This window comes from Myiozetetes cayanensis, unplaced genomic scaffold, assembly GCF_022539395.1.
Source record: "Myiozetetes cayanensis isolate MyiCay16 unplaced genomic scaffold, myiCay2020 scf1, whole genome shotgun sequence".
Classification (NCBI taxonomy): domain Eukaryota; kingdom Metazoa; phylum Chordata; class Aves; order Passeriformes; family Tyrannidae; genus Myiozetetes; species Myiozetetes cayanensis.
Genome location: NW_026086604.1, coordinates 47945 through 61630, shown reverse-complemented (window position 1 = coordinate 61630; position 13686 = coordinate 47945). Strand labels below are relative to the sequence as shown.

Below are 13686 nucleotides of genomic sequence, written 5' to 3'. Positions count from 1 at the left end.
GAGCCGGGCTTTGATGATCCCTGGGAGGTCCCTCCCAGCTCGGAATATTCTGGGATTCCAGGAAGAGATGGTAAAATGCTGGAGCATCTTCCCATCTCCTCGGCCCTGCGTCCAAGTCCCTCCACCCACCCTGGAGGACACAAATCCCACCAGCCAGACCTTTTGGGAAGAGGGGAGCACCAAAACCACGAGTGTTTTTCCCCAAAACTCAAACGCCTCAACTCCGGTTATCCCCTATTTTCTAAAACCCCCCTCTTGAGGAGCTTCCCCGGAGTTTTTCCAGGTCCCCCCCACGGTGGAGCAGCGGGATTGAGCACCTGGATGGCCTGTCAGGTTGTTTTAACGTCCCCCCTGAGTGGCTGTTGGAGGTGCCGGAGCGTTTTCCTGACGCCGCTCCCAAGTGACAGCCGGGAAATGGTTTTTCTCTCCCCCTTGGATGGCTTTGCAATAATTGGGTGCAGATGGAAACGGCCTCAGGAAAGATCAAAGCATCCCAGCTCCCACCCTGCCATTAAAACCTGGAGGGCAACTCATCCCCAACATCGTCCAGGCTGCAGAATAACCAGGGAGGAATTTAACCCATGGTGATTATCCTCAGGGATTTGCTCCCCAAAAAAAAAGGTTTCTGCCCTCCAAACAGAGTTTGGAAATGGCCTGATTGATGATGGGCTCCTCCAAACCCTCTCTAGGATCTACCACGAAGCCAGGAAGCTCCTCCCTGGGAATTTGTAGGGAATAGAACAATATCTGAGATGAAATTCCTCTGGAGTTGGAGTGAGAACGGGATGGTGTTTGGAAAATCATTGGGAAAATCGTATTGATGAGGCAGAAAAGTAGCTGGGAGGGGGGTTCCTGCCCATGGCAGGGGTTTGGAATGCCAGGATCTTTAAGGTCCCCTCCAATCCAAGCCATTCCATGATTCTATGGATCAATGGCACTGCTCAGACTGCTGAGGGGGCACCAACTCCCACCACGTCATTAACGAAGGTATTAATTAGTCCTGGCCCCAGTAGGGGCCCATTTGTTACTGGTTCCCACCTGGACACTGAGCCATTGGCTGTAGCTCTGTGGATGAATTTACCCAGGTGAATCCCCTGTGGAATTCAACCATTCCCTGACCTGCTTGGGTGAGGAATTCCATTTCCCTCAGGGACCCCCACGATCCCATCCCATCCCATCCCATCCCATCCCATCCCATCCCATCCATCCCATCCCATCCCATCCCATCCCATCCCATCCCATCACATCCCACCGATGTTCCTGCCCCTCTCCCGAGCCCTGGGGAGCCACATCTGCAGAGCTGTGTCCTGCTCTGGGCTCCTCAGCACAGCAGGGACAGGGAGCTCCTGGAGGATGGAGCTTTTCCCGGGAAGATGCCGAAGGGAGGGAGCATCTCCAGGACCAGGAGAGGCTGAGGGAGCTGGGGCTGCTCAGCCTCCAGAAGAGACACCGAGAGGGGATCTCCCCAGAGTCAGGGAGGGGGCAGAGGATGGACCAGGCCCAGCAATGGGACAGGAGGAACGGGCAGGAACTGATGGCCAGCAAGTTCCACCTGGACATGAGGAAGAACTTCTTGGCTGGGCAGTGACCCAGCCCTGAACAGGCTGCCCAGGGAGGGTGTGGAGTCTCCTTCCCTGGGGATATTCCAGCCCCATCTGGACACCATCCCGTGCCCTGTGCTGTGGGATGGCCCTGCTGGGCCTTGGGACCCACTGTGAGCCCTCCCAGGCCAGGGGGATCATCCGACAGCAGAGAACAGATGGGACCAAAGGGACATCCCAGACAGGAAGCAAAGGCAACATCTGCTCTTTTTTTGGGTTCACCACTGCAGAAGTTCAGGTTGAAATCAAGAACTTGCTGCCCCATCACTAAAATCCCACTTCAGCTGCTGCTTTACCCTCCCCACCCCTCAAAAACTCCCTAATTTTAATATTTTGTGACTCACCTCCTTCTACAAAGTGCAAGGGAGAGGAAATCCCCAGCCTGGGATTGATCTCAGCACAATTACCCACGAATTCCCGGGCTATTAAACCCTTCCAGGTCGTCCTGATAAGCCCCATCTTGGACATAAAGATGCTGAAGATGCCACAATTAAATTGAAGCTGCAATAAGAGCCCTCATTATGCCATTTACAGCCCTCCAGGAAATAAGAAACTTAGTGGAAAGCCACCAGATTTCCACGGAGATATCCAGGTAGGATTGGCCGTGGAAGAATCTTGAGGGGGTTTAAAACCTCCTCTGGAAAGCTACAAAGTTTTTCCAAGGGGAAGATCCCGTGGCCAGGATGGAGATTTATCCTTTCTTTTCAGCACCATCGTTGCCCAGAGGAGATGGGCAAGGACTCAGCATTCCCAAATCCCCCCTGGACAGACCCCTCCACCACCTTAAAAGCAGCCCCATTGGCATTCCTACCCATTTTTATTTTATTTTTAATTTTATTTTATTATTTTATTTTATTTTATTTTATTTTATGTTATTTTATTTTAAATAAAGATTTTTTTTCCCCTTACTAATCAGTTTTGGTGGCTGAGAATTTCTGCTGCATTTTATGGGGGGAGTTAAAAAAAACACAAAAACACCACAAGCCCCAATAAAGCTGCCAAAAAACATCTGTCAAGCCGAGCCAAAACGGAGGAGAAACGAAACCAAAGTTGCTTTTGTGGCTGATTTTCACGGGGCTGACTTGTTATAAAAGAGCCCTCTCCAAGGCAGAGCTATTTGGGAAGAGATGGTGGAATTTTGGGAGTTGTTTAGGTTGGAAAAGCCCTCTTGGGATGTCCCCAAGTGCCGCTTCCAGGTGGTTGTTAAATCCCTCCAGGGATGGGGATCCCACCTCTCCCAATCTCCTCAAAAAGCCAAGCTGGGATTCAACCTGGGAGCAAAAACAGGAGGGGAAAAAAGACCCTGGAAAAACACCAAGATCTGAGGGGGTGAGAGAGAAAAAAAAAACCCCTCATTTTAACCAGAAAGCACCAAAAAACACAACAGGAATGGAGCTGAGCTTCACATTCCCGGGATAAAAGATGAACAGGGAAAAGGAGCCCGAGCTGCCGTTTTCCATCACGAATCCGTGGATAACGGAGAGAAAAACCCCCCAAAAAAACCAATTTAATATCAGCTCTGGTGGCCCTTTTCCTACAAAAAAGGGGTTAAATTCCACGTGCCAGGCACGTAAAAAATAAGTTTAGGGTGGGGAAACTCTTCAACTTCCACCAGCAAAGGAGAAAAGAACCAACTGAAGGCACCAAAAAAAAACCTCCAGAGGAGAAGGAGGCTGAGGGGAAAAAAATAAATAAAAAAATCCCCATATTTGCATTTTCTGCAGAAAAATCGAGCAGCTGCTGTCAGGAAGAAGCACCACAATCCACCTGGGGATGGGAAATGGCGCTTCCCAAGGAAGTGAAGATTCCTTGGGAAGCACAGGTTGCTCAGAACTGCCCTCGCCTCCCGCTTTACACGGATAAGGAGCAAAATCTCCGGGAAAAAGTCCCACAAAAAGAGGGATTTGGGGGTTTTCCCAGCCTGGGAAATGCTCCACACAAGATCCCCCCTCTTATCCATGATTTATTCCAGGTTTATTCCATTCTTTTCCACGGAAGCCTCGCTGTTTCATCTCACCCTAGGGGGAACAACTTCCCCACAGGCTCCGAGGAAACTCGGAGAGAGGGATTTTCCGTGGTTTAAGGGACACAGAGAGGGGGTTATTCAATTCCAAACAATTTTCCGGATGCAGCAGTTGGAGGGGAATGGCCTGGCTTGCTTGTCCTTGCCCTGCCACACTGGGAATGCTGGAGAGATCCAGCACCAAGAGCTTCCCAAGTTCTGGTTCTCATATGGAATGGTTTGGGTGGGAAGGGAGTGGAAAGATCACGGAATTCCAGTGCCCTGCCGTGGGCTGGGACATCTCCCGCTGTCCCAGGTTGCTCCAACCTGGCCTTGGACACTTCCAGGGATGGGGCAGCCACAGCTTCTCTGGGAATTCCATTCCAGCCCCTCACCATCCTCACAGGGAAGAATTTCTTCCCAATATCCCAAGGAAATCTCCCCTCCACGTTTTGTGCCTGGAAGGCAAATCCCAAGGCAGCTGCTCCTTGGGATCACCCATGGATGTGATCCAAGTGCTTGTGGTGATTCCCAGATCCAAGCTCTTGGCCATGCAGAGATCTCAGCCCATCAAATATGGTTTGGGTTGGAAGGGATCTAAAAGATCCTGGAATTCCAACCCCCTGCTGTGGGCAGGGACACTCCCCACTATCCCAGGTTGCTCCAACCTGGTCTTGGACACTTCCAGGGATGGGGCAGCCACAGATTCTCTGGGTAACCTGTGCCAGGGTCTCACCATCCTCACAGTAAGGAATTTATTCCTGATATCTCTTCCTAATATCCTCACAGTAATTTGGATGTAATGAGGATATTCCCAATATCCTCACAGTAATTTATTCCTAATATCTCTTCCCCCCCTTTAGGTGGGAAAAGACCCCCCAAGGTCATCCAGTCCAACCCAATTAACACTGGGGATGACATTCCCTTAACGAAGGACCTGCTTCCCTACAGGAATTGCCCCCTTTCCCAAAGGGGCCCACATTCCTGAAAAAGGGATTTGGGAATGCCAAGTCGAAGCTTTCTCCCTTAATCCTCCGTAATTCCCGACGAAGCCAGAGCAGGTTGGTGCCTGCAGTTGGACTCCCAGCCCACGGGGTGGGTCCAAGGCCTTGATCCACTCACTTGTCCTGGAATCCCACGAGACACCCAAGGAAGTAACTTCACGTCGTAAATTACGGATCACAACGGGCATTTTTGATGGAAGCCTGATAAAAATACGGAACTTATCTTTGGGGGGAGGGGAGCACGCTGGGAGGAAAACACCAGCGGGAGAAGAGTCCCCAATATCAGCCCCAAAACCACCCAAATCCCGAATTATCCCTTTCCTTCCTGGGAGCTGCCCCACCCAGGACTCCCACCCAGGAGCTTCTCCCCGTTTCCCAGGGCAGAACGAGGTGGAGATTTACTCCCAGCCTCAATTATTCACCAGCAAAAGGGGAGTGTGTGTCTTTAACGAGCGAGGTTAACGTTTTCCCCCCCTCTATTCCCGGGAATATCATCAACTCTCCGGGGTCCATTTGAGGACTTTTCCGCTCGCAGCGAAAAGCCGCCGACTCAGCACTTCCCCGCCCCCACCCCTCATTATTATTTAGAGAACAAAATTAACCCTTGGCAGCCCAGGCTGGTGGTTTTAACTCCTCCCCAGTGGAAATCTGGCCCTCTCAGCAGTTTCTGCCCCGTCTGTAATTCCGGGCTGCTATCCATCATCCCGGGGAGAGCGGCTCCCCAAGTGACGCCGTAAGCACTTTTCCTAATAGGAGAAATATTCCAACTATCTCCTTGATGTTTTCATTTAAATTGCAATAGTTTTAGAAATAATTGGCAGGCCTTTCCTCCCTCTTTGCCCCCGCCCAGGGATGGAGGAAAGAGGGAGAAAAGCCCTTTGGAGCTCCAGGACGTGGATCCAAGAATCCAGTTGCTCATCCCAGCATCTTCCCCAGTGGAAGGCAGGAAGGGATCTCCAGGAGCAGCAAGTCTTAAGTCACAGATCCAGGTTTTTCCATAGGAAAAGCATCCCAGAATTCTGTTTTCCTCGGAGGGAAGCAGACTGAGGAGGGCGGGATTCCCGCATTTTCCGGATCCCGGGGAATCGTTTATCCCACGCTCCGTCCCCTTCCTTCCACGAGAAGGAATTAAGCCCAGACTAATTTATTAGAGCCTCCTTTCACTGCTGCTGATCTGCTGCTTGCCCTAAAACTCTCCCTTTTGGAGTTTTTTTTTCCCCCATCCTTTCTTTTTCGCCCGGTTTTTGCTCCGCGGCGCTTTTTCCTTTCGGGAAAAGGTGGGAATTTTGGCAGCGCCGGGTGAAGGGTTGAGCTCGATGGGCTTTGAGGTCTTTTCCTGGATCTAAATCATCCAATTATTCCACCCAAGGTCGTGTCTGGATTCTGGCACAGGGGATGACACCACGGGGATGGGAACTGGGCACCTTCAGCTCCTCCATCCACAGGGATGGAGGAAAGAGGGAGAAAAGCCCTTTGGAGCTCCAGCTCGTGGGTCCAAGAATCCAACTGCTCATCCCAGCATCTTCCCCAGTGGAAGGCAGGAAGGATCTCCAGGAGCAGCAAGTTTTAAGTCACAGATCCAGGTTTTTCCATGGGAAAAGCATCCCAGAATTCTGTTTTCCTCGGAGGGAAGCAGACTGAGGAAGAGGTGGCTGCCAACCTCCCCCTGGGCTCAGAGATGGGACAGCACTGCTCAGCAAATCTTGGAATCATGGAATGGTTGGGATGGGAAGGGACCTTTAATGGTCATCCATTCCCATCCCCTCCCAACCTCCCACTATCCCAGGTTGCTCCAACCTGGCCTGGAACACTTCCAGGGATGGGGCAGCCACAGCTTCTCTGGGAATTCCATCCCAACCTCTCACCACTCTCACAGGGAAGAATTCCTTCCCAGTATTCCATCTAACCCTGGGAAGCCATTCCCTGTGTCCTGTCCCTCCATCCCTTGTCCCCAGTCCCTCTCCAGCTCTCCTGGAGCCCCTTTAGGCTCTGGAAGGGGCTCTGAGGTCTCCCTGGATCCTTCCCTTCTCCGGGTGAACATTCCCAGCTCTCCCAGCCTGGCTCCAGAGCTGAGGGGCTCCAGCCCTTGGAGCATCTCCATGGGCTCCTCTGGACTCATCCAGCAGCTCCACACCCTTCTGAGGACCCCAGTGAGGACCTGAACTCGCTGCCACCCCCTTCCCCCATCCCTGGCAAAGAATGGGGGAGCCACAAGATGCTGGACAAACCCCGACATTCCATGGGGTTTTTTTTGCACGCAGGAGCCCTAAAATTCCAGGGAATTTTAACTTTAACTTTTAAACCCATCCCGAAGCCAGCATGGAAAACAAACCTTAACATCCATAGATTTTCTATGGAAAACAGGGAATCACAAGCCTTCTCCTTTCCCTCTCTTTAGGGGAGGGGTTTTCCAGGCAGGCACAACCGGACATGGGAAACATGGAAGGTTCTTCCCGGGAAACACCAGCACAACATTTACCCGAGCTGAAACCTTGGATTTCAATCCTTTTTTTCTTTTTTTTTTTTCCCTGCCTGTAAACCCCTTTTCCACAATTCCTTGGGAAAAGCACAGGACTGCTGTTCATCCCCTTCCAGGGGTGTTTTCCAGCCCCGTGGTGCTGTCGGAATGTCGCCTTCGGACCCCGGGATAAACCGGGATAAACCAGGATAAACTCTTTCCTTACCTTCTCTCCCATGGGACAATATCCCTTGAGGAAATCCTGGCACACCTCTGCCTTCCTGGACACGTAGACGTGGCTGTAGGGGCAGTTGCTGTTGCTGCAGATCCCTTTCAGGTAGTAGGAACACACCGGCATCTGCAAGAGAAAACCCGGCAGCGTTCCCTCAGCTCTGGAGCTGGAACCATTCCAACCCCCACTCAGCTCCAGAACCATTCCAACCTCCCCTCTGCTCCAGAACCATTCCAACCTCCCCTCAGCTCCGGAGCCAGAACCATTCCAACCTCCCCTCAGCTCTGGATCCAGAACCATTCCAACCCCCCCTCAGCTCCGGATCCAGAACCATTCCAACCTCCCCTCAGCTCCAGATCCAGAACCATTCCAACCTCCCCTCAGCTCCAGAGCCAGAACCATTCCAACCTCCCCTCAGCTCTGGATCCAGAACCATTCCAACCTCCCCTCAGCTCTGGATCCAGAACCATTCCAACCTCCCCTCAGCTCTGGATCCAGAACCATTCCAACCTCCCCTCAGCTCCAGAACCATTCCAACCTCCCCTCAGCTCCAGAACCATTCCAACCTCCCCTCAGCTCCAGAACCATTCCAACCTCCCCTCAGCTCCAGAGCTGGAACCATTCCAACCCCCCCTCAGCTCCAGAACCATTCCAATTTCCCCTCAGCTCCAGATCCAGAACGATTCCAACCCCCCCTCAGCTCCAGAACCATTCCAACCCCCCCTCAGCTCCAGAACCATTCCAACCTCCCCTCAGCTCTGGATCCAGAACCATTCCAACCTCCCCTCAGCTCCGGATCCAGAACCATTCCAACCCTCTCCCAGAGAATGGAAATAAATAGAAACTTCTTGTCAGCCCCTGATCCCAGAGGGATTTTTAGCTCTTCCTTCGGAGCCCTGGCAAGGAATGTTTCCCTCGGGATGCTGGGAAGGGGGGGAAAAGCAGGGAGCAGCCACCAGGAGGGGAGAGCTGTGTCTGTAGGGCCCAGGGAAGGGCTGGAGCAATCCCAAAAGACCTGGAGAACATCGTTCCCAAGGGATGATGCAGCCACGGAGGTGGGAACGGCAGCGACAGGGATCAACATCCCATGGGAAGTTCCAGCCACCACAGAGGCTGAAACCTCATCCTGGGGCTGCTCCCCTATTTGGCTTTCCCATGGATAAAGGCTCCAAAAGGTGGGTCCTGGAACTCCCACAAGGATTTTGGGGAGGCTGCACCGATCCAAGGAATGCCCACCACGAGCAATGGGATATCCCTGTGGGATGTTCCAGGAGGGATGTCCCAGGGAGGAGGGAAAAGACAAGGAGAGCCCAGGCTCCTTTCAAATCCAGAGGTTTGAAAAGAGGAGCACTGGATCCAGGAGCACAGCCCCATTCCCACACCCCCCATTCCTGAGGCACCACAGGGAAAACGGACGGAGCAGGATCCAAACTTCACCTGGTGCCAGCTGCTGGAACTAACCCCAAATTCCCAGCCTGCTGTGACATTCCAGCATCCTTAACTCACCCCCTGCCACAGGCAGGATGTGCTGAGGTGGTCCAGCTCCTCCTGATCCGCCCACATCCCCAATTTCCTCCCTGCTCAGCATGGGAGCAATCCCTCCACTCACTGGCAGCATCCCAGTCCTGCCAGTTCCTTGCCCTCTCCTCCAGGCTCCTTTTCCTCTCCTCCAGGCTCCTTTTCCTTTCCTCCAGGCTCCTTTTCCTCTCCTCCAGGCTCCTTTCCCCCTTCTCCAGCTTCCCTCTCCTCCAGGCTCCTTTTCCTCTCCTCCAGGCTCCTTTTCCTCTCCTCCAGGCTCCTTTCCCCCTTCTCCAGCTTCCCTCTCCTCCAGGTTCCTTTCACTTTCCTCCAGGTTCCTTTTCCTCTCCTCCCAGTTATTTCCCTCTCCTCCAGGTTCCATTCCCCCTCCTCTAGGTCCTTTCCCTCTCCAGGCTCCTTTCCCCCTTCTCCAGGCTCCTTCCCTTCTCCTCTAGTCTCCTTTTCCTTTCCTCCTCCAGGCTCCTTTCCCCCTTCTCCAGGCTCCATTCCCACTCCTCCACTGTTCTTTCCCTCTCCAGGCTCCTTTTCCTTTCCTCCAGACTCCTTTCCCTTTTCTCCAGGTTCCTTTTCCTTCTCCTCCAGGCTCCTTTCCCTCTCCAGGTTCCTTTCCCACTTCTCCAGGCTCCTTTTCCTCTCCTCCAGGCTCCTTCCTCACTCCTCCAGATTCCTTTTCCTCTCCTCCAGGCTCCTTTCCCTTTTCTCCAGCTTCCCTCTCCTCCAGGCTCCTTTCCCTCCTCCAGGCTCTTTTCCTTTTCTTCAGGCTCCTTTTCCTCTCCTCCAGGCTCCTTTTCCTCTCCTCCAGGCTCCTTTCCCCCTTCTCCAGGCTCCATTCCCACTCCTCCACTGTTCTTTCCCTCTCCAGGCTCCTCTTCCTCTCCTCCAGGCTCTTTTCCCTTTCCTCCAGGTTCCTTTTCCTCTCCTCCCAGTTATTTCCCTCTCCTCCAGGCTCCATTCCCTCTCCTCCAGGCTCCTTTCCCTCTCCAGGTTCCTTTCCCCCTCCTCTATGGTCCTTTCCCTCTCAAGGTTCCTTTTCCTCTCCTCCAGACTCCTTTCCCTCCAGACTCCTTTCCCTCTCCAGGTTCCTTTTCCTCTCCTCCAGGCTCCTTTTCCCTTTCTCCTCCAGGTTCCTTTTCCTCTCCTCCAGGCTCCTTTTCCTTTCCTCCAGGCTCCTTTCTCACTCTTCTCCAGGCTCCCTCCCTTCTCCACCAGGCTCCTTTCCCTCTCCTCCAGCACCTCGACATTTACCAACCCTACAACAACCCCGGGCAGGGACTATCCAGGGAAAATAAAAAACAACACAAAAAAACCCCCCTTATTATCCCTGAAGGGCACGGGGAGGGTTTATCCCGAGCCACCAGAGAGGTAAGAAAACAAAAGGGACGCTCATTAAAAAAAAAAACAAAACAAAACCAACAACCAGAGAAGAGTTTATCCTTAATCGCCTCTTAAGCTCCGACATTCCCGAAAGGACAGGGCGCCAACGACTCCCTTAATGCGCCTTTTGATGGAGAGCCCGAATTAGCTCCAATAAAAAGGGATAATAAAGGCGGCTCTTCCCCCTCCGAAGCGCAGCCCCTCCCGGCTGCCGAGGCCGGGCCATTATCGAGGGGCAGCAGCTTCTCCTGATTTCAATTAACCTTCTTCTCGCCCCGGCCCGGCCGCACAAACAACCCCCCCCTCTCCCTGAGTCCCTTCGCGGCCGCTCCGGCTGCGGGAGAGGAGCTTTCCACCATCCCAAACTCCACGCGTGGCTCACGGGGGGCACTTCGGGAGCTCCATCGGGGAGGAAAAATCGCTGATTCCTCGCCGAGCTCCCTCAAGGGGAAGAGCTGTGGGAGCAGCTGCCCTGAGCTCCCAAAACCGGCTCGCTCGTGGTTCCTGGGATCTCTCAGACACTGCTGGAGGAATCCAGGGCTCTGATCCCAGCTGGAGAATTCCCTGCTCTGCCCTGCAATCCTCCATCCTTTATGGAGCAAAATCCCTTAACTGCCAGTTTTTCCCTCTCCTCCAGGCTCCCTCCCTCTCCTCCAGGTTCTTTTCCCTCTTCTCCAGCTTTCCCTTCCTTCCAGGCTCCCTTCCCTCTCCTCCAGTCTCTTTTCCCTCTCCTCCAGGTTCCTTTCCCTCTTCCCCAGCTTCCCACTTCCCCAAGCTCCTTTCCCTCTCCTCCACGATCCTTTCTTTCTCCTCCAGGTTCCTTTCCCTCTCCTCCACCTTCCTTTTCCTCTCCAGGGAAAGCTCTGGGGCAGCTGAACCCACGCGGCTTTCCCACAGAAAACCGGGATTATCCCCATTTTTCAGCGGGGAAACTGAGGCACGGGAGTGCACCTGGGTTTCATCCTGAACCCAAGAGCTGTTGATCCTTCACCTCCTGGCAAGGGAAGAGCTGTGGGAGCAGCTCCCTGCGCTCCCAAAACCAGACTGCTCGTGGTTCCTGGGCTCTGTCCATTGCTGCTGGAGCAATCCTGGGCTCCGATCCCAGCTGGAGAATTCCCTGCTCTGCCCTGCAATCCTTTATGGAGCAAAATTCCCTAACTGCCAGTTTTTCTTTCTCCTCCACTCTCTTTTGCCTCTCCAGGCTCCTTTCCCTCTCCACCAGAGTCCTTTTCCTCCAGATTCTTTTCCCTCTTCTCCAGTTTTCCCCTCCTTCCAGGCTCTCTTCCCTCTCCTCCAGGCTCCTTTTCCCTCTCCTCCAGGTTCTTTTCCCTCTTCTCCAGCTTTCCCTTCCATCCAGGTTCCTTTCCTTCTTCTCCAGGGTCCTTTCCCTCTCCTCCAGGTTCTTTTCCCTTTTCCAGACCTCTTTTCTAACCATAAGGTGGGGAGGGGCAGGGATGGAATTCCCAGAGAAGCCGTGACTGCCCCATCCCTGGAAGTGTCCCAGGCCAGGTTGGAACAACCTGGGACAGTGGGAGGTGTCCCTGCCCATGGCAGGGGGTTGGAATTCCATGATTTTTACGGTCCCTTCCACCCCAAACCACTCCATGGCTCTGTCCCGATCCAGGATCCTGAACATCTTGGGCAGCAAACACAAACCCTCCCTCCTCCTTCAGGGAGAACCTTCCCAACAACCCCCCCCACATCCCTTGGAATGTCATCCAGACCTTGTCCTTGGACACCTTGTGGGAAAAGGGGCAGGTCCCATCTGTCTTCTTGCACGTGCCACGGAGAAACCTGGAATGACACCAGATGGAGAGGGTTGGGCACGAGGTGGGTCCCAAACCACGAGGTTTTGAACGCACCAAACACTCGTCGAGAGCCATTCCACGCCCCAAATTGGGGAAGGTTCCTCCTGTTAGAAGAGCAGCTGCTGATTCCTGATGGATTTGGTTCTTTCATCCTATCTGGCTGCTCAGAGCAGTTGGCAGGGCAAGGCCTGCACCCCAAAATTCAGGGGTGACGCTCCCCGAAGGAGGAAAGGTCCTTCCGAGAGCCCTGATTGCTCCAGGATGGAATCACCGTCCCTGGAGCGTTCAAGGAGAGTTTGGATCCAGCTTGGAGCAACCTGGGAGAGCGGAAAGTGTCCCTGCCCGTGGCAGGGGGGTTGGAATTCCATGATCTTGAAGGCCCCTTCCAACCCAACCCTTTCCATGACTCCACGGGAGGAGCTCCGGGTGGGAACGGCCAAAACCCTGGAGGAGCAGAGGCAGGCACGGGACAGAACCCAAGATCCCAAAGCATGGGAGGATTCCTGGAGCCAGAAGTTTTCCCAGGAGCTGCCACTGTGGCAGGAGATTCACAAAGCTAAGGGGATGATAATGGAAAGGTAAATATTGGGATTGGGGCTGAAGGCACCGGGAGGAGGAGACACAACCGGTGTTGTCCTCCAGCGATCCACGGAAAAGGGGCGGGATGGAGATCCCAAAAACCCTCAAGGAGCAGCAATTCCTAAAGCAGGCGAGGAGCTGTGGGGGATGTGTTGTGGGAGAGTGAGTGAGAAGGAGTGAAATCTGTTAACCCCCGCTCCATAAATCACCTTTCCCTGCTCCGTGATCTCCCACCGAGCCCGGCGCGGCTTCCAAGCGATCCCGGCACGGCAGCAATTTTTTATGGAGAAATTACTCCGGGAGTTCATCAGCGGATTTGGCTTTTCTGCGCTTTTTAAACGACTAATAATGGAGTTTAATCAACTCCTGGGCAGGTCTAACGAGCTGGCAACGGGAGTCCCGTTCTCCTGGAATTAATCATCCGCTCTCGGAGCCGCACGACGTCACCGGACGAGGGAATCGAGCCTGTTGTGTGGATCCGAGCGGATCTGGGAAGTGCTGCCCTGGGAATCACCCCCTGTGTGCTCAGGGAAGGGTCTCAAGTCCCTCAGCTCAGAGGAGAAGGATCCAGGGAGAACCTGGAGCCCCTTCCAGGGCCTTAAAGGGGCTCCAGGAGAGCTGGAGAGGGGCTTGGGACAAGGGATGGAGGGACAGGACACAGGGAATGGTTTCAAACTGCCAGAGGGTTAGATGGGATATTGGGAAGGAATTTTTCCCTGGGAGGGTGGGTAGGAGCTGGGATGGAATTCCCAGAGAAGCTGTGGCTGCCCCTGGATCCCTGGCAGTGTCCAAGGCCAGGTTGGAACCACCTGGGATAGTGGGAGATGTCCCTGCCCACGGCAGGGTGTTGGAATTCCATGACCCTCAAAATTCCCTTCCAACCCAAGCCGTGGATGAACAAGGACTTTCTTTTCCCTGGTTTGCCAACACTTGGAAATAAATCTACTAAATTGGAAATAAATCTACACTTGGAAATAAAACTACTAAAGCAGGACAGTTATTTCCAGGATATTTTGTTCCCAGGTGCTGGGCTGGAATTCCCAGAGAATCTGTGGCTGCCTCATCCCTGGCAGTGTCCAAAACCAGGCT

At 53.5% G+C, this 13686-nt stretch overlaps 1 protein-coding gene and 1 long non-coding RNA gene across 3 annotated transcripts in view; both read right to left on the bottom strand.

Moving 5' to 3' along the window:
- ZC3H3 (zinc finger CCCH-type containing 3) overlaps nucleotides 1–13686 on the bottom strand; it is a 66767-nt gene that overhangs the window by 14402 nt on the left and 38679 nt on the right. The window contains exons 5-6 of the mRNA XM_050311943.1: nucleotides 11935–12004; nucleotides 7292–7423 (exon numbers count right to left, since the gene is read on the bottom strand). Of these exons, the coding sequence (XP_050167900.1) occupies nucleotides 7292–7423; nucleotides 11935–12004 (202 nt within the window). The remainder of the gene's footprint in view (nucleotides 1–7291; nucleotides 7424–11934; nucleotides 12005–13686) is intronic.
- LOC126638244 (uncharacterized) lies at nucleotides 7581–9190 on the bottom strand. Of its 2 annotated transcripts, none has more exons than XR_007628561.1 (3): nucleotides 8044–9190; nucleotides 7706–7807; nucleotides 7581–7671 (listed from the first exon to the last, which is right to left on the bottom strand). It is a non-coding gene; the product is annotated as an uncharacterized LOC126638244 (long non-coding RNA). The 2 variants fall into 2 exon arrangements; XR_007628562.1 differs by having other exon boundaries at nucleotides 7706–7835; nucleotides 7988–8054.